General features: G+C 42.1%; 1 protein-coding gene across 2 annotated transcripts in view; it reads left to right on the forward strand.

Annotated features, from left to right (window-relative positions):
- The window catches only part of DNER (delta/notch like EGF repeat containing), a 267056-nt gene that overhangs the window by 122971 nt on the left and 124434 nt on the right, over positions 1-19651 (forward strand). For both annotated transcript variants that reach the window (XM_074963860.1, XM_074963861.1), the window contains exon 3: positions 17478-17572. In XM_074963860.1, coding sequence (XP_074819961.1) covers positions 17478-17572 — 95 coding nt within the window. The remainder of the gene's footprint in view (positions 1-17477; positions 17573-19651) is intronic.

Genomic DNA, 19651 nt, shown 5'->3' on the forward strand with positions numbered 1-19651 from the left:
TTTGTGTGGGATTTTGTAGGAGGGAGTTTGGTGGATTTTTGTCCTTTCATTTTTAAGACTAGGGACTAGGAAGTGAAGACAATGATGGCTACTGAGGTAGCACTAGAGGTGACCTGAGGAAGAGAGGAGACAAAGATGATGACTGGACACAGAAGCTGCAGGATGTATATTATTCTGACAGAAACTACTTACGTATTAAATGTCGCCTGAGAGAGCTCATGGAAGAGAAGATCTGAGGACTAGAGATGCATCTGGAGATAATGGTGGAGTTCAGATGGAGATTTAAAGACATCATGGGGGAAAGGAGAGAGGAGACTGCACATACAGCTCAAGATTTGCTGACCTTGCCAAACAAGTGGACCTAGAGGGCAGACTACTAGACGAGGAGCATGACCCATGATGACAAGGCAGAGGAAGAGACAGGCTAGTTGAGGAGAGAGAGAGAGTGGAGGGCTGCACTGGAGAACAACAAGGAGAAGCAGGCTGAAGATGGGGTGGCAAGGAAGGAAAGCAAGGAAACCAGTCCCAGTGGAAGAGATGATGGAGATATTAGGGATGAACCATAGTAAAGATAAGTATGATATAAAGGGGACAGTAAGGGACTACAGAAGTAAGAACAGCTGGGAGGGAACCTGATATTCACACCAAAACTAGCCTGTGTGACTGTGGGTTCCTTACTAACACGAATTGACAGGCCTGTCACCAGAGCAGATCCAAAGGACAAAGAGGTGTGCTATCTGCCAGAAGTAAGGACATGAGATGTAGACTCATGTAGTGATCAGGAACAGTCAGCATGGATTCACCAAGGGTAGGTCATGCCTGACTAATCTAATCGCCTTCTATGATGAGATTACTGATTCTGTGGATGAAGGGAAAGCAGTGGATGTATTGTTTCTTGACTTTAGCAAAGCTTTTGACACGGTCTCCCACAGTATTCTTGTCAGCAAGTTAAAGAGGTATGGGCTGGATGAATGCACTATAAGGTGGGTAGAAAGTTGGCTAGATTGTCAGGCTCAACGGGTAGTGATCAATGGCTCCATGTATAGTTGGCAGCCGGTGTCAAGTGGAGTGCCCCAGGGGTCAGTCCTGGGGCCGGTTTTGTTCAATATCTTCATAAATGATCTGGAGGATGGTGTGGATTGCACTCTCAGCAAATTTGCGGATGATACTAAACTGGGAGGAGTGGTAGATACGCTGGAGGGCAGGGATAGGATACAGAGGGACCTAGACAAATTGGAGGATTGGGCCAAAAGAAACATGATGAGGTTCAATAAGGATAAGTGCAGGGTCCTGCACTTAGGATGGAAGAATCCCATGCACCGCTACAGACTAGGGACCGAATGGCTAGGCAGCAGTTCTGCGGAAAAGGACCTAGGGATTACAGTGGACGAGAAGCTGGATATGAGTCAGCAGTGTGCCCTTGTTGCCAAGAAGGCCAATGGCATTTTGGGATGTATAAGTAGGGGCATAGCGAGCAGATCGAGGGACGTGATCGTTCCCCTCTATTCGACATTGGTGAGGCCTCATCTGGAGTACTGTGTCCAGTTTTGGGCCCCACACTACAAGAAGGATGTGGATAAATTGGAGAGAGTCCAGCGAAGGGCAACAAAAATGATTAAGGGTCTGGAACACATGACTCATGAGGAGAGGCTGAGGGAACTGGGAATGTTTAGTCTACGGAAGAGAAGAATGAGGGGGGATTTGATAGCTGCTTTCAACTACCTGAGAGGTGGTTCCAGAGAGGATGGTTCTAGACTATTCTCAGTGGTAGAAGAGGACAGGACAAGGAGTAATGGTCTCAAGTTGCAGTGGGGGAGGTTTAGGTTGGATATTAGGAAAAACTTTTTCACTAGGAGGGTGGTGAAACACTGGAATGCGTTACCTAGGGAGGTGGTAGAATCTCCTTCCTTGGAAGTTTTTAAGGTCAGGCTTGACAAAGCCCTGGCTGGGATGATTTGATTGGGGATTGGTCCTGCTTTGAGCAGGGGGTTGGACTAGATGACCTCCTGAGGTCCCTTCCAACCCTGATATTCTATGATTCTATGACCTGTGGCTGAAAGGGATCCTGATGGGTGTGGGGGAAAATCCACTGGTTGTATTTTATGACACTGCCACATTCCTGCAGGAAGGGCTCTAGGATGACTGCAGAAGGCTAGGGAAAGACTCCCAAAGAAGCAGAGGCTCAGAAGATTTTCTTTAGTGGAATTCTTCCAGTCCTTAGGGAGGGAAGGTGAAGGTGTGGTAAGATAATGAAGACAAACTCATAGCACCAATCCTTGTTGAAGGTTTTTGGACATTCAGGGAAAGAGAGGGCTCTTCTCAATTAATAGACTAATCCTGAGTACATGGGGTACTAACCTTCTGGGATCAAGGCTGGCATGATTGATAAGAAGAGCTTTAAACTAGGAAATGCAGGGTGGGGGAAAGGTTGGGAGAGATTCCTGTAATCTCCATGCTTGGCATAGACTGCATAGCTAGGGGGCTGTCCGGGCCATGGACCAACCAATTTTAGGCAGCTGCATGGAAAATAGGGTCGTCACCTGGCTGTTTTTCAACTGGCCTGGCCAGTTTTTCCACTCTCTTGACAGTTGCTGGTCAAGAAATTTAATTTACTGGACTCTTTTTTTGTTTTCTTTCTGTGCGCGTGTGCAGTGATCTTTTAGCTAGCAGCTAAAATGTCATGGCTGAGTGTGTGCATTTGATATAGTATCATATGGGGCTTAGTAGAATAATTGTATAGTGGCTAAGGGACTGGCTAAAGGGGAGATGACAAAGGATTGCTCCAAAAGGAGAACTATCTCTCTGGAGAGAGGTTACTAGTGGAGCTCTTCAAGGATCGGTCTTGGGATCAATCTCATTTAATATTTTCATTAATGACTGTGGCACAAAAATAGGAGTGTACTAATGAAATTTGCTGATGACACAAAGTCTGGAGACATTGTCAATACAGAAGAGGATTGAAATGTTATACAGGAAGAACTGAACGATCTTGAGGAATGGAATTATGGAAATGGAAATACATTTAATAGTATAAAGTACAAAGTCATGCACTTAGCTAATAAAAAGAATTTCTGAAACTAGGGACTCATAAGTTGGAAATAATGGAGTAGGAGAAAGACATGGGTGTATTAGTTGATTACTGGATGACTAAGGCACCTATGTGGTGTGGCCATAAAAAGGCAATGAAATCCTATGATCTTTCAGGCAAGGTATTTCCAGTAGAGAGAGAGAGAAGAATTCATGCCATGGTACGAGGCATTGATAAGACCTCATCTGGAATCTTTTGTGTACTTCTGATCAATCATGTTTAAGAAAGATTAATTCAAACTAGAACAGGTGTAGAAAAGGGCTATTGCGGTGATCAGGGGAATAAGAAGCCTTATGAGAGGAGACTGAAAGAGCTTAGCTTGCTTAGCCTCGCACAACAAAGACTGAGAGGGAATATGATTGGTCGCTATAAATACATTGGTGGGGTAAACACCAGGGAGGAAGAAGAGCTGTTTTACAATGCACAAAGTACAATGTGGGCACCAGAACAAATGGGTATAAACTGGCCATGAATAAATTTAGGCTGGAAATTAGAAGATTTCTAACCACCAGAAGAGTGATATTCTGGAATATCCTTCCAATAGGAGAAGTGCAAACAACAAATCTAATTGCTTTTAAGATGGAGCTTGATACATTTATGAATGGGATTACATCAGTGATTCTCAAACTTTTGTACTGGTGACCCCTTTCACATAGCAAGCCTCTGAGTGCAACCCCCCCTTATAAATTAAAAACACTTTTTTATATATTTAACACCATTATAAATGCTGGAGGCAAAGCTGGGTTTGGAGTGGAGGCTGACAGCTTGCGACCCCCCCCCATGTAATAACCTCGCGACCCCCTGAGGGGTCCTGACCCCCAGTTTGAGAACCCCTGGATTACATGGTCAGGGTTGCCAGTAGTAGCAGCAGACTGGGCTTGATGACCCATGAGATCCCTTTGAATCGTACGTTCCTAAATGATAAGAGCCAACACTGAATTATATTCAGGATTGCCAAAGTAAAATAAGTAAATTATGAACAATTATCATACCGGTAGGTGATACCACAAACCATAGTATCTGTCAAGAAAAGTCAGAATGTAGACAACATACTAACTTTAATTAAAGATCTCCACTTCAACGTTGTTTTGACTCTCTCCTAACTTCTCATTGAGGAGTCTCTTCTTCTCTGTTGCAACAGGCCCTAATGTCTGCAGATCAGAAAACATCTGAGTACTTGACTTAGGTCTTTAACTATTTAGTAATCTCGGCTGAGACATGATACGTGTTGCATATTAATCGTTGCATAAGGGGATCTGTTCAAAGAGGGTTCTGGGGGGCAAGTGCATTGTGTGGTTTTATATTATTCGTCTGTTGCTACTAAAGGATGTGTCTCTACTGCAGTGGGAGCAAGCCTCCCAGCCTGGGTAGACAGACTCATGGTAGCTGGGCTGGAGTAATTGCTAAAAATAGCAGTGTGGAGGCTGGAGCTTGGGCTCTTAGGCCGACCCAAGCACCTAGACTTGAGAGTCTGTGCTCCAGCCCAGTGTTAAATAGATATGAGCTCATAGTGTAAATAATGGAAATTGCTTGTTGCAGTTTGAGGACTTAAAAAAAAAACCAAACCAAAAACCCCAAAGAAACTTCCAATAGGTTTAAGTTTTGACATTTGGAATGTTCCAGAAAAATATTTCAGAAGGCTCATTGTGCTTTAAGAATTGTAATTCTAATTAGCTGTACAAGAAACGAGTAACATACTATGTTGTATTATGTATCACCATAAGTATCTATTCAGACTAAACCAAAATCATAATATAATAGTAAACTAAATAGAAAATAGCCTTTGTTTATCAAGCATTTTCCTATCCCTAAATAAATAAGGCCCCAGTTCAGCAAAGGGTAATGCATGTAGAAGTTCCATTGAGTTCAGGGGACCTATTCACAGTGGCTACACCTACAGTTGTGGATAGGGGTGCAATTCCCAGCTTGCATAGACATACCCGTTCTAGCTCTGATCAAGTTAGCACACTATAAATAGTAGTGTGACTGTGTAACACAACGCAGAGTGGTGGCACGGGCTAGCTACCCCAGTTACAAATCTGCCTGGACCAAATTAGTGTGTACTTGGTGCGGCTATCATGTCCTGCTGGTCGCCACTGTGCTGTGCCTACCACAGCTCAAAGAGAGCTAGTGCGAGTGTCTTTACAAGCTGGGAATCATACCCCTAGCTCTTAGGTCTCTTCCAACCCTGATATTCTATGATTCTATGAAGTGTAGACATAGCCAGTGCATAAAGTTAAGCATGTACATAGCAGATTGGTTCCTAAACAGGGAACTAAGTCATATTTATTAGCATTTTTGTCATAGTTCCATTAAAAAGCATGATTACAATGCCACCAAAGCCCTTCAGAATTTGGAAATAAATACTAGGGTTGTATTTGCCTTCCAGGCAAAATGCAAATGAGGTTGGATTGATTTTAGTATCAAGCACTAGGCATAATAAAGGTCAGTGGTGCAGCAATTTTTTGAAGTTCAATAAATGATAACAATTTCATAACCTTTTGTGACTTTTTTCTTAATGAAACAACAGATTGTAAAGAAAAGAAAATTCAGGTGAGTTTATTATTCAGGAATAAATGGATAAAATGTTAAGCCTGACTTTTAAAATATTTAGATTACAGGGATTCTTTGAGATGCACTCACAAGGTGTAGAAACCAAAATTAGCTAGATATTAACTGTTAATATCCTGGACAAATCTTATTGAATTAAGATAAACTTTACTGAATTAAATTAAATTTTATTGGATTAGGTTTAATACCTGAGGGTCCATTGTATTAAAATGCAGTTGTGTATGTGTTATGGAGTTATAGTAGGAGGGAGGTGCTCATGTAATTCCTCCGTTATTGCCCTTTGAACCTATCCTCCTGGAGAGGTGCACATATACTAGTTCAAAACGGATTCTCCGGGGACCAACAGACAAAGAAGAGGTTTTTGGATGAATAGCCTCATTTTAAACTGGGTCAGGGCCTTCTTCCTTATCCGTCAAACAGACAGGACCCCTGATCCACAGAGGGCCCAATCGTGAGAGAAGGATTGGAAGGACTTGGCTTACTGGGGCCCATAAAACTGGTTACTAGTTCTGAATGGAGACTGTTATGAACTTGTGACCATAGAAAAGACTCCCTTTGTAAGGCATTGAAGGACTGCTTCTGTTAGAGTGCATGTTAGAATCGGGATGATCTCTTGATCTCTGGTAAGCTTACTAGCATGCATGTAGGTTTTTATTGTTTATAATGATTTCTCTGTAGTGCTAGGACTAAAATAGGCTTGCACTGAAAGATCTGTGTGGTATCTAGAACTGTGGGCAGTCAGACTGTTAACTATCTCTGAAGAGAAAGCAAGTAGCCTGTCTCTGCTGGGAATACCACAGTGAAGGCAGGGAACTGTGCAGCCTGGAAATTCCCCAGTCAGAAGGGAATGAGACATGGGTCTCCACCCAAGAAAGGCAATGGCTGGGGAGCTGGACAGCTGAGAGTGGGTGCCCTTGCTGGATCACTGAGTTGTCCTGAACTCTGACATCCCCTATTTGAGTCATCTGCAAGGATTGAAATAGGACCTTTAATCTTCCATTTCTTTATGTGCTGCCATAGTACATGTGATACTGGTTCAAAATAGCTCTGTGTATCTCCTGCATCCTCTGGTGCTCTTAAAAATCAAGGGAGACTAAAGGGAAGATGTGTTCTATTAAGATTATATTTTCCTGTGACTTGTGTAATATCACCAAATCTCTTCTCTGCCACATCATGGCTCTGGGCTTTAGATATAAACACTATTTCCAGAGGCAACTTGGCTCAGACATCTTTGAACAGGGTAAAACTCTTCAGTGGGCCCCTTTTTTAAAATAACAAAACAAAATAACTTATCTTAAAAAATATCCTTAAGGAATCCCCAGACCCAAATAAAATTATGCTTAACCATCCATTGGCAAAAGACATTCAAGGGAATTTCAGGTAATTTTGCCACAACTACAACTTCTAGCTGTACCAGAACCACAGCTCTCTCAAACTCTTTCAGTACACTGGGGTGAGGAAATCCTTCCACAACATCAACTAGAGAGTGAAGCCCTATTAGTTCAGACTCACCTTTCTTTAGTGCCCGGGTTGGGTTCAGAACTTTCTTTTTAATGTGATCTGTTACTACTTCCAGCAAGTATCAAGATTCATAAACAAGGCTTCTCGTAGTCTTTCAAGAACCACTCCATCTTGAAACTTTTGTCTCCTCTTCCTTTAAGAGTGAATGAAAAGATAAGGCTTTCTGAACTGTGTAGTGAACAACCTTTTCTCTGGAGCAGTTCTCAATGTTTTACATTCAGCAATCTAATGTTACAGCAGAGAAACATTTTGGGACTCCTCTCCCACCTAGTCATAAAGTATAGGGGTGTGGTAGCAACCTCCATGTTGAGAATTTATGCCTTAGATCCATGATTCCAGTCGCATCAAAAGAGAGTGGGTTCCATGTGCTTCATGGTGATTTAAATAGTTCTGGATGATCTTGTCTGACTCTGGATTTGTCTGTCTTCACGTGCAAAACTGATTTCATGATGGAGGTCGTAGCTCTACTGATCCAAGAACTATAGCCCTCTCCCCAGTGCATCCCTACTGCCATGAGTGTCTATGCTTTGTAATCAGGAATGACCATTATCTGATTCAGGAAACGCCCTTCAGTCTATCACCTGTTCCCTGGGTGTTCTGAAGTTAAAGGCCACCCTGATGGTCATCTTGAGAAAAGAGAGTATCTAGATCTACTACTGACAAGACGATATACTTGTGAAGACGCAATTGTGCAACGTGATAGCTTGCCTCACTGACTGAACCATCCAGTACTTGGAAGAACATTGATAATACCATGGAGGAAATCCAAGATTTTATTCGTGGAACCTAAAAAAGGGTGCAGAGTCTCAAAATTCTGTATCTGTAGGTGGAATAAATCATATTCTAATTGAGATAATTTTGAAAGTATAGTTGCTGACTCCACCAAGGTTACAGTTGTTTTCTGAACAGAAAAACAGAGCCATCTGTAATGGAATTTGCTTGGCAGATACTTACTTTCATTCACAAAATGCTACAAAACTGACATGATTTCTTCATCTGATGCCACTTTTGGACATGAAGTTCTTCAGTCTCCCCCGGTGCTCTTCAGTAAAGACCCTCTCTTAAAAATTTTACTCAGTACTATTAGGTTTGATATTATGATGTTTCTACTCTGGACACTTTCACTTTTCCTTCCCCATTGTTAGAAGTTTTTTTTCTGCTTGCTGCTTCCCAGCAGTTCCAACTCTGTGAAGTAATGGAGGAGTTTCCATAAGATGGTTAGAGAACAAGAGAATTGGTTTCCTTACCTGTAATTCTGTCTTCTCTGAATGGGAATTCCCTGCTCTGTTTCACCCTGGGTGGTATTCAGCAATTTCAGTATGGCTGAATGGAGAGGGTAATAGATCCTTATCTTCTGGGTCTTACAAACCTGCTTTTATTTCTTGCTTCCCCAGCCCCATTTTTCCCATGCAGAATACAGTTCGGCATCTAATCGGTTTGATTTTTTTCTAGGGGTCTCCCTCCCACCCCCAGCATTCTTTTTAGCTTTGGCAGTATGGCCTGGGGGAGAAAGGTCATGCAATTTAATCATGTGCCTTTAGAGGGTGCTGCTAGGCAGATTGCACTGGTAGGGGAGAAAAGAGGAACCTCTTGCCTGCATAGAGAGGTGGAAAAGATGGAAAACCCAGCAGTTCCAAGCCTGATGGAACAGTGGATTTGCATTCACAGAAGATAAATTGCAAGTAAGGAAACTAATTTTATTGAATTAAAAATTAATTAATGTGTAATCCCTTGGAAGGAGATTTGGCAGGGTTAGCATTTACAGAAGGAATCCTGGTAATGTATTCATCTTGGCTGTTGCTGTCCTGCTGGAGGGATATAGCTTTTTTGTGAAATAACTGTCATATCACTTTTAAAATGGTACAGCTTTGGGATATAACATTTTTCTCAAGCTAATAATTTTTACAGTATTTGCATTCACCCAATGCCCTTAAAATAAGTTTTGTCTGAAGTCTAAAACTTTCATTTCCTAAAGCACTGGCTTTTATTACCTTGCCCTTCCAACTGAATGGTATATGTCAATGAGGCTTTTATCTTCTTGAGTCAGTTCAGATGTGTTATGTGAATTCACACTTGCAACTGCATTCTAGACAGTAATTTCCCCCACTGTGGTTTGGCAGCAAGACCAGGTGGATCTCATTGCCTCCACCTGAAGGGTAGAAAGGAAAGAAAAGCTAGGGAGAAAGACAAGAATAGAGAATCCTTAAGAGCAGCCAGCTCAGGAGGAAACTCGGACATAGGCTTATGTTGTCACTTGTGAATAAAGAAGAGATGCTGAGTTCTGAACAATAATCATTTGTGTGTGTGTAATGTACTGAGAGTGTTTACAAAAGTATGCAAACTCACTGCAAACCACAGTGGGGTGTTGTGAAAGCTGTGATGTCACCAGCATGGTGCATGCTGGGGTATCATAACAGATAGCCCTCAGGGAAGGATGGACATTTTGGGACTAAAAGTACAAAGGAAAAGTGAATTTTCACTTGTTAATATGTTCTGAGTCTGGCTGGTGGGGGAACTCATCCTGTATTGTTAAAGGCAGTGAAATGTTCATTGTGTTTCCAGGCCACCTTTAAGGCTTAGAGAGCAAGGACTAGATGCTCTGAAACTACAAATAGCAAAAGCCCTCTGTTGTAATCCTCCCAAAGACTCCATGGTTTTTTTCCCTGGCAAGCACACAGTGGAGCTCCTCCCTACCTCACATAGGGCCCTTGGGAAAGGACAATGGTTAAAATATTTGAAGCAGAAATGTGATTTTTGGTTTGTTATCGCTATCTCTTTAAAAAAGGAGCTCAGTATCCATTGATTTAGACCCAAACTGTTTGGGTCCATTCATATTTATGCCAATTTACAGGTGAGCAGAAGAATACCTGTGTCCTCATATCTGCATGATGGACATATAATCATTCTAAATACTGCATAACATATTGAAGAGCATATCTTTGTAAGCAGTTCTTGAGGGTGCTTCAGGGCTTTGTCTGGCTGGTGAAAGATTATGCTTTTTTCCTAATGACTATTTTTAAAGTGGCGGTGTGTGCCTTAAGGAGCTGCCTTGCTCAGTTAAAGGCTGTGTGCTGTTTCTAGTGCTACAGGGAAATCTTGGAAAAACATGATACTGCGGTTGTGTTCAGTGGATCTTTTTCCAGTTTCAGCAGGCATAACTGCTTGTCTGTCCTCATGGGCGTGGAACTGGAACATGTAGGTCATGATCTCTCAATGTCTGCATTTTTAGGAGAAAGCATATCACATGTCCTTTCAATTTTACCTTCAGAGACTCCTCAGATGAGACTACAGATTTGGTTCATAAAGGAAATAGTGTTGATGTAATATACCTAGACTTCTGTAAGGTATTTGATTTGGTACTGCATGACATTTTGATTAAAAGCTAGAATGATATAAAATTAACATAGCACACATTAAATGGATTAAAAGGTGTTGTAACTGATTGGTTCTTGGCGCTGCTCTGTTGAACATTCTTATTAATAACCTGGAAGAAAACATAAATCATCATTGATAAAGTTTGCAGATCACACAAATTGGAGGACTGGTAAATAACAAAGGGGACATGTCACTGATACAGAGCAAACAAATATGCATTTTTAAAATGGCTCAATGTAAATGTATACATCTAGGAACAAAGAAGGTAGGGCATACTAACAGGATGGGGGCTCTGTCCTGAGAAGCAGTGACTGAAAAAGATCTGGGGCTCATGGTGGATAATCAGCTGAACATGAGCTCCCAGTGCGATGCTGTGGCCAAAAGGGTTAATGCGATCCTTGAATGAATAAATAAATAGGGGAATCTTGAATAGGACAAGAGAGTTTATTTTACTTCTATATTTGGAACTGGTGTGACTGCTGCTGGAATACTGTGTTCAGTTCTGGTTTCCATAGTTCAAGAAGGATGTTGCTATATTGGAGAGGGCTCAGAGAAGAGCTATGTGACTGATTAAAGGATTAGAAAACGTGCCTTATAATGATAAACTCTAGGAGCTCAATCTATTTAGCTTAACAAAGAGAACGATAAGGGGTGGCCTGATTACTGTTTATAAGTACCTACCTGGGGAACAAATATTTAATAAAGGCAATCTAGCAAAGAAAGGTATAACATGATCCTATGGCTGGAAGTTGAAGGTAGACGATTTAGACTGGAGAGAAGGTATACATTTTTAACAGTGAGAGTAATTAACCACTGGAACAGTTTACCAAGGGTCATTGTAGATTCTCCATTACTGAAAATTTTAAAATCAAGATTGGATTTTTTTTCTCAAAGATGTGCTCCAGAAATTATTTTGGGATATTCTATGGCCTGTGTTATACAGGAAGTCAGACTAGATGATCACAGTGATCCCTTCTGGAATCTATGAATCTGAAAATCCCTTATTTAAATATTTTCCTGCAATCCCTGTTTTCGCTATCTTCTTCCAGCTATTGTAGCTTCTCTTGCAGAGCCAGTGATCTATTTGCATGTTCTGGTTTAGTTTTCTCTGTTAGTACTGGTCTAGTGTACTGGTCTAGCAAATCCTGATTTTCAGCTCTTTCAACTTAGTAGAAAACTCTCCCAGGACCAAATACAGACATGACTGGAAACTGTAATGTATTTCTCCCATTGCTATGGAAAGGTTCTGTGTAATTTCTCCCGTAATTCTGGCTGCCAAACCATGATTTTCTCTTTCACTGGTATTTGTCTGAGGACACACTGTTGCTGGCAGCATTTTGTTTCTTATCTGTGCTGGGAGGCTGCTGCTTCTCCTTCTGTTTTTGTGCTGATCTAAATTCCAGATTTTTTAGAACTGAAATATCAGTTTTCTGCCACTGTAAAATTCTATTTTGCTTCAGTGTCCTTCTGTTTTAGATGTCCTTCGTTTATCAGATCAGTGGGTAATGGAGCCAGAGTGAAGTGCAAGTGGAGCTGCTAGTTAGGTCAGCATCACACGACACCTTCCTCTCCAGGTATAACTGTAAAAGCCCTGCACACCCTTGCTGCTTTGCCTTGCATTAAAACATTTTGTGTTTATGTTGCCTTTCCTTTGAAGCTTTAATTTAAGAGAGTGTTCCTGTTTGATTGCATGTTGGTTTTCCACTCTCAGTATATTATTTTTTGTGCTGCCCCTTGTGCAATTGTACTGTCCAGTTTCATTCTTTCTGTCATGTCTGTCTGGTCTGTCTTTTCTGTCTTTCCACTTGCCCTCCCAGTCTATAAAAAGGGAAATAAGGATAACCCAGGGAATTACAGACCAGTCATCTTAGCTTCACTACCTGGAAAGATAATAGAACAATAAATTTGCAAACACCTGGAAGGTGCTAAGTAACAGCATGGATTTGTCAATAACAAATCATATCAAACCAACCTAATACCTTTCTTTAACAGATAACAAGCCTTGTGGATAGGAGGAAGTGGTAGATGTGGTCTATCCTGACTAAAGTAAGGCTTTTGATACTGTCTCACATGACCTTCTCAAAAGAAAACTAAGGAAATGGGTGCATAACTGGTTAGAAAACTGTTCCCAGAAAGTAGTTATCAGTCATTCACAGTCAAGCTTGGAAGGGCATAATGGGTGGGGTCCCGCAGGGATCAGTTCTGAATCTGGTTCTGTTCAATATCTTCATCAGTGATTTAGATAATGGCATAGAAAATACACTTATATGCAGAAGATATCAAGCTGGGAGGGTTTGCAAGTGCTTTGGAAGATAGGATTAAAATTCAAAATGATCTGGACAAACTGGAAAAATGGTCTGAAATAAATTGGATGAAATTCAATAAGGACAAATGCAAAGTACTCCATTTAGGAAGGAACAATCAGTTGCATGCATACAAAATTGGAAATGACTGCCTAGAAAAGGGATCTGGGGGTCATAGTGGATCACAAGCTATATATGAATCAACAGTTTAACACTGTTGCAAAAAAGCAAACATCATTCTGTGATGTATTAGCAGGAGTGTTGTAAGCAAGACATGAGAAGTAATTCTTCTGCTCTACTCCGTGCTCATTAGGCCTCAGCTTGAGTATTGTGTCCAGTTCTGGGCACCACATTTCACCACTCCAGAGAAGAGCAACAAAAACGATTAAAGGTCTAGAAAACATGACCTATGATGGAAAATTGAAAATATTGCTTTTTATTTGGTCTGGAAAAGAGAAGACTGAGAAGGGACATGATAACTGTTTTCAAGTACATAAAAGGTTGTTACAAAGAGGAAGGAGAAAAATTGTTCTCCTTAACCTGTGAGGGTAGGACAAGAAACAATGGACTTAAATTGCAGCAAGGAGATTTAGGTTGGACATTAGGAAAAACTTCCTAACTGTCAGGGTGGTTAAGCACTGGAATAAATGGACTAAGGAGGTTGTGGAATCTCCATCATTGGAGATTTTTAAGAGCGGATTAGACAAACACCTGTCAGGGATCAACATTTCTCAAACTGGGGTCCATGGACCCCTGGGGTTCCTCTAGGGGACTCCAGGTGGTCCGCGGGCCCCTCTGAGAAACTCCTCCCCCTCCCTTCCAGGCGCACCTCCAGTACACTGGGGAACAGGCTTACCTCTCCTGGCTCCCCACCACTCCCGGAAGCGGCAGGCATGTGCCTGCGGCCCTTGGGGCGGGAGGCCAGAGTGTCTCCGTGCACTGTCTCTGCCCGAGCACCGACTCCGCTGCTCCCATTAGCCGGGAACTGCAGCCAATGGGAGCTGTGGGGGTAGTGTCTGCGGGCAGGGGCAGTGCGCAGAGACACCTTGCCCACCCCGGCCTAGGAGCTGCAGCCAGACGGATGTGCCAGTCACTTTCAGGAGCGTCCCGAGGTAAGCACTGCAACCCTTGCCCCCTCCTGCACTCCAACCCCCTGCTCCAGCCCAGAGCCCGCATCCCTTCTCACACCTAAACTGCCTCCCAGAGCCCGCACCCCATCCTGAACCCCAACCCCCGACCCAGCCTGGTGAAAGTGAGTGAGGATGGGGGAGAGAGAGCAAAGGAAGGAAGGGGGGATGGAGAGAGTGGGGGAAGGGACGGGGAAGGGCCATGGCCCCAGGAAAGGGGGGGGAAAGGGGCGGTGCAAGGGCTGAGCTGGGGCGGCATTGTGGGTCCCCGAAAAATTTAAAATCAAAATGGGGGTCCTCAGGTTGCTAAAGTCTGAGAACCGCTGGTTTAGGTAATACTTAGTCCTGGATGACCTCTCGAGGTCCCTTCCAGTCCTGCGATTTGGTTGTAACTTTTTCTGATATAGACCAAGTTAATGGACATATAAAATTCTGCTGTCATATGATTTATGATTGACATTCATTATTGAGGGTGATGGTGGCTATATTTTTAGCTAACATCATACTGGAATATGAGAATAAAGATGTTAATGATATTTTTCCCACAGGCTTGTTAAAAATCAGGTTCTCTCGGAAAGTGATTGTACAGTACAACTCTTACCATGCATATTGGCAAATATAAAAGGAGGGATGTCAGCCAAATTCATATTGGGCTTTGAACATAATCTCCATCATCATGGTTTCCAAGATTAAGAAACAGTAATAAATTTATTAACATTTTTCTATGTTACTTTAACTAGCACAACAAAATTGCACACTATTTATTTAAATTTGAAATAATCAAATTATCTGTTGAAGCCAGAGAAGAATTCAGTAACTTACTGCCTGCTGAAGCAATAAACTGAGCCAGACATACAATTTTGCTTATTGTGACTAATTGGCCACATGAGTCAAAATTGAACTTGTGTTACTTGAAAATTATTACTTAAGTAACATGCCAGGATTTTCTTCTGTGTCTTTTTTTCATAGATACTTCATTGTCAAGTTCAAAATGTGGATTTGAATGAAACATGAGTTTAGAATTTGAATTCTGGCTCTTCCTTTTGAAGGATGATTCACTCTTTGGAAGGGGTTTCAGCGAACATTCTCAGTTTATCGATAAGCATAGTGTAAACCTAGCATAATAGGCTCTATATAAGCTTTTTATCATACAAGATGGGTTACAAACCTATCCTTACTTTTTGGCAAATGTAGAAAAGAAATTGGCTCATTTTTTGTACTGCATATGGTGTTATTACATAGTCAAGCTGTTAGGGATACACAAAAAATACTCTAGATGATGATGATATAGAGAGACACTTTAGATCCCCCTCCCCCACACACATTATGTTGATCTGTAGCAACAATGGTTTGGTCTAGACCAGGTGGTTCTCAAACAGGGTGACAGAGGTCTTCCAGGGGGCACATCAACTCATCTAGATATTTCCCTAGCTCTACAACAGGCTACATAAGAAGCACTAGTGAAACCAATACAAACAAAAATTTCATACAGAATGACTTGTTTATACTTGCTCTGTATACAATATACTGAAATGTAAGTACAATATTTATATTCCAATTGATTGATTTTATAATTGTATGGTAAAAATAAGAAAGTAAGCAGTTTTCAGTAATAGTGTGCTGTGACTTTTGTTTTATTTTTATGTCTGATTTTGTAACCAAGTAGTTTTTAAGTGAGGTGAAATTTGGGGGTATACAAGACAAATAAAACTCCTGAAAAGGGTACAGTAGCCTGGAAAGGTTGAGAACCATTGGTCTAGATGGACTAAGAGACTCTTATTCATGGCTTTTGGAAATACATTTGGTATCATTGGATAGATAGATGAATGCCTGTGCACATGCATGAACTTAGATGCCAGCATTGTATGGTCAAATAAAAATGTTGTCCATGATCATACTGCCAGTGCTGTATGGTAGAAAAGGTCTGATTAGCGAACAGAGGAATTGCTGCATAGATGGCAGAGAAAGCAGTTACTTAGCACAAGCACTAAATCACAGCTGCAGTCATGAATTTACTCCCTAGGTAGGCTGTGGATGCTTCATTCATTTTGTAGAAAGCCTCCTGTCATTGGAAAGAGTGATAGTGGGCTTCATTATTGCTGGGCTCATGTGGCAGAGTATGGCTACGAATTTCAAAAGGAAAAATAAGCTATGCAATAAGTGCAGTTGAAAGAGAGCAGTAGTTCTTGCTGTTGGATCTAAATGCCCCAAGATCTCACATTTTCACTGACATGTGGCAACATTAGATATTTACCGTATATACTCGATCATAAACCGGTTAGTTTATAAGCCAAACCCCCCTAACCCCCAAGATGAATAAGTAAAAATGGAAAATTTTAATGACCCATTCAAAAGCCGACCCTATAATTCAGGTGGTCAGCAAACTTTGGCTCATGGGCCATCAGGATAAGCCGCTGGCGGGCCGAGATGGTTTGTTTGCCTCGAGCGTCCTCAGGCGCGGAGGTAAACCTAAGCAAAGTGTCCCGGTGCACCAGCTGCTTACCCTGACGGGCTGGGACAGCAACTGGTGGGGAAATTTTTTTGGGGGGGGAGAAGCTGGGGTTCAGGGGAGTAACCCCTGTGACCATCCCCCACATGACCCCACCCCTAGCCCAGGACCCCCACACTCTTCCCATCCCATCCCTTCCCACCTCATCTGGGGAGGGGCAGGGGAGGATGTCTCTGGCCTGGCCGGAGCTGCTTCGGCGGCTGGGCAGTGCGTCCGCAGCCTGCTCCAGCGGGCCAGACCGGGCGGCACAGCCGCAGCATGTTCTAGCGCGCTGGGCCTGGTGGCATGGCTGCAGCAGGCTCCGGCAGGCCGGGCAGTGTGGCCACAGCCTTCCCTGGGGGGCGGGGCCGAGCGACACGGATGCAGCCTGCCAGCTCCGGAGCTGCAGCTGCTTCGGAGGCTGGGGGGAGAGCAGCATGGCCAGACGCAGAGAGACTCTGGCCCTGCTTCTTCCCTTCTGGCTCTGCTGGCTGTGCTGCCTCTCCTTGCTCCCTCTGCTGGGGGAGGGGTTGTGTCCCACCTCTCCCTCTCTAAACCAGTTCATAAGCTGGCCCCCTTGTCTGATGCTTCCCTTTTTTACTAAAAAATTCGGCTTATGAACGAGTATATACGGTATTTAGTATTTGACAATATGAGAAATCCATTTATCTTTGTCTCAAGACTGGTGTGATACTTTTAAAGGCGGACACCTCTCGCAGTAAGTTCTCACTAAAATGTAGAGCTATAGAGAGGGTTTTTTTTTATATTTTTGAAAACATTACCCATAAAATGAGATTCCAGAATAATTGAAGACGACATAGAACCTTATATTACCTCAAATGTATATTGATGATGAAACTTTCAATGTCTGGAAATTTCTTAAAAGATCAGGATTGGTTAATGGTGCTGTTTTTATATTCTTTTCATGTTTATTAATTTCCCTCATTTTTTATATCCTCTTTTGAAGGACTAAATCTTTAAAGAACAATCTTTACTCTTTTCAGATAACCCCAGATGTAGCTTGTGGAAATGCCAGTTCTAACAACTCTGCTGGAGGCCGGCTTATCTCCTTTGAAGTTCCACAGAACACATCAATAAAGTAAGAATATTGCTTTGTCATAGCAGCCTGGAATAATAAATATTTAAATAGTGTTTGGTACCGAATTCATGTCTTGGGAACTGTAGTCAATTGTCTCCTAGGCAGCCAGACTGTGAAATGCCTTGGTATGTCATGAAAGAACTCCAGAGCACCTCCAGATGACAGGAGGGACCTAGCAATACCAGAGCACCTTCTTCCAGAGGTGCAAGTGCTCACATGTATGTTTAAGTGGTTTGTTTTGTTTTGGTTTTTTTTTTTTGGTTTGGTTGTGGGGCATGTTTGGGGGGGACAGGAGGGGAGGAGGGACTAAGCGAGTAAAGTGTCTTTCAGCCATCAGAGAACACTGGGAATTGCAGCAAAGAGGTGGAGGACAACAGTTTGACTTGGAGAAGGGTGTAACATTTTGTTCTTTTCCCTCCACGCAGTGATGATTTCTGACAGCCAGAGCAGCTCACATTTCCCCATTGCCAAATTCAGACTTATGTATTCGTTTATATTTGTGTTTGAACTTCACATCAGTAGTCTGAATGCTTTATAAAAGCTTTCTACAAAGAGGTGTGCGTCCTACAAAGCAGATATGCTTTTGAAGAGTTTAAAGTTGTGTAAAGCATCCACTTTTTCACACTGACAGTTGTGTAACTTAATTTTAATGAACGGAATTTGATTCCCTTGAAAGCCAAGATCTGATAGCATTGACTGGGATGAAGCATACGTTTATAGTTCAAGCTTTCAGATAAAGATCTGCCAATGTATCTCCCTTCTGGTTTGCAACATTCCTGCTGTTTTAGGCCTAGGTTTCTCCTGAAACAGCGCACTGACACCATTCTTGTGCTGCCATCTTGTGCTCTAGAATCACAGCTTTCATTAAAAAAAAGTTTTGACTTATTTTGATGTTTGCAAAAAAAAGTGAAACTCTTGCAACTGTGTCTACCTTGAGTCTGCAGGCAGCCTGGAACAATGACTCTGAAAGTTGGGAACTGCCCAATTTGTCTCACTGAGTTGTTAGTTCAGACACCCAGTGATTATGATGTAAATGTCAACATTGTTAATTATTTCATTCCCCATGAAAGCTTGTAAGAAAGGAGAGGTAAGATCACAGATCTGCACAGTCACTGATTGTCTCATTGTATGTGGGTGCAGTTTGGAAGCGTACTACCATTTCCGCCCCCAAATTAAGAAGTCCTAAGTAGAGACCAGGAGGGAATCTGAGAAGCCGACCCTGAGAAGTCCAGTAGAATTCATGGGCGTATTAACAACTCACTGTGGGGTGCCCATCTCTAAGGAACCCAAGGAGCACACATAGTCATATGTTGGTCATTTGTGATATCTACTATGAGCAAGCGTCTCACTTTGGCAGCTGACGTGAGCAAAACTTGGAAAGACACCGCAAGCTTTTTCCCAGTTCAGCCCCTGCTAGGCACGTACTTACACTGTTTATAAGCGGAAATACTCCAGTTTTGCCAATCACTTGAATTAATTTTCTTTATTTCACTGTACTCCCTGTGTTAAAAGGCATATGTAGAACATGTGATCTGAATATATATTTATGTAACAACAATCACTTTAGGTTAGTAAACTTGCACTGATTTTTATCTTGGAATTTGACCTAAATTGTGGCATTCCTTGCTGTCATTTTCAGGTTACCTGAAGTTGTTGTTAGTGAGGGGCCTATAAGTTGGGTTAAAAAAAAATCCAAAGCTTTGTCCAAAATTTTATTCTTAAATAGTCCAGGTACAAGAGGGGATCTCTTCGTGTGGATTACATTCACACACACCTGCAGTTCTTGGTTTCAGCTGAAAGCAAAAGCATGAAAATTGGAAGAGGTTGATCTCATGAGGTTAGCAGCCCAATTTTAGGCAAGGAAGAGTCAGACTAACTTCTGAACATTTGGATACTAAGCTGTATAGAATGTTTGAGCCTTTGGAGGTTCACTCAATCCTAGTTGGGATTCTTCCATCTATGAATTGATGCAGATGTCTGGAAAAGATTCATATTATACATGTACACAAGGGAGTGGAAAAAGTACGCTAAAAGGAAGGACAGATCCATAGAAACAAAAATTTAAAATCCTGTGGAACT

This window comes from Natator depressus, chromosome 9 (genome assembly GCF_965152275.1).
Source record: "Natator depressus isolate rNatDep1 chromosome 9, rNatDep2.hap1, whole genome shotgun sequence".
In the NCBI taxonomy this organism is placed as follows: domain Eukaryota; kingdom Metazoa; phylum Chordata; order Testudines; family Cheloniidae; genus Natator; species Natator depressus.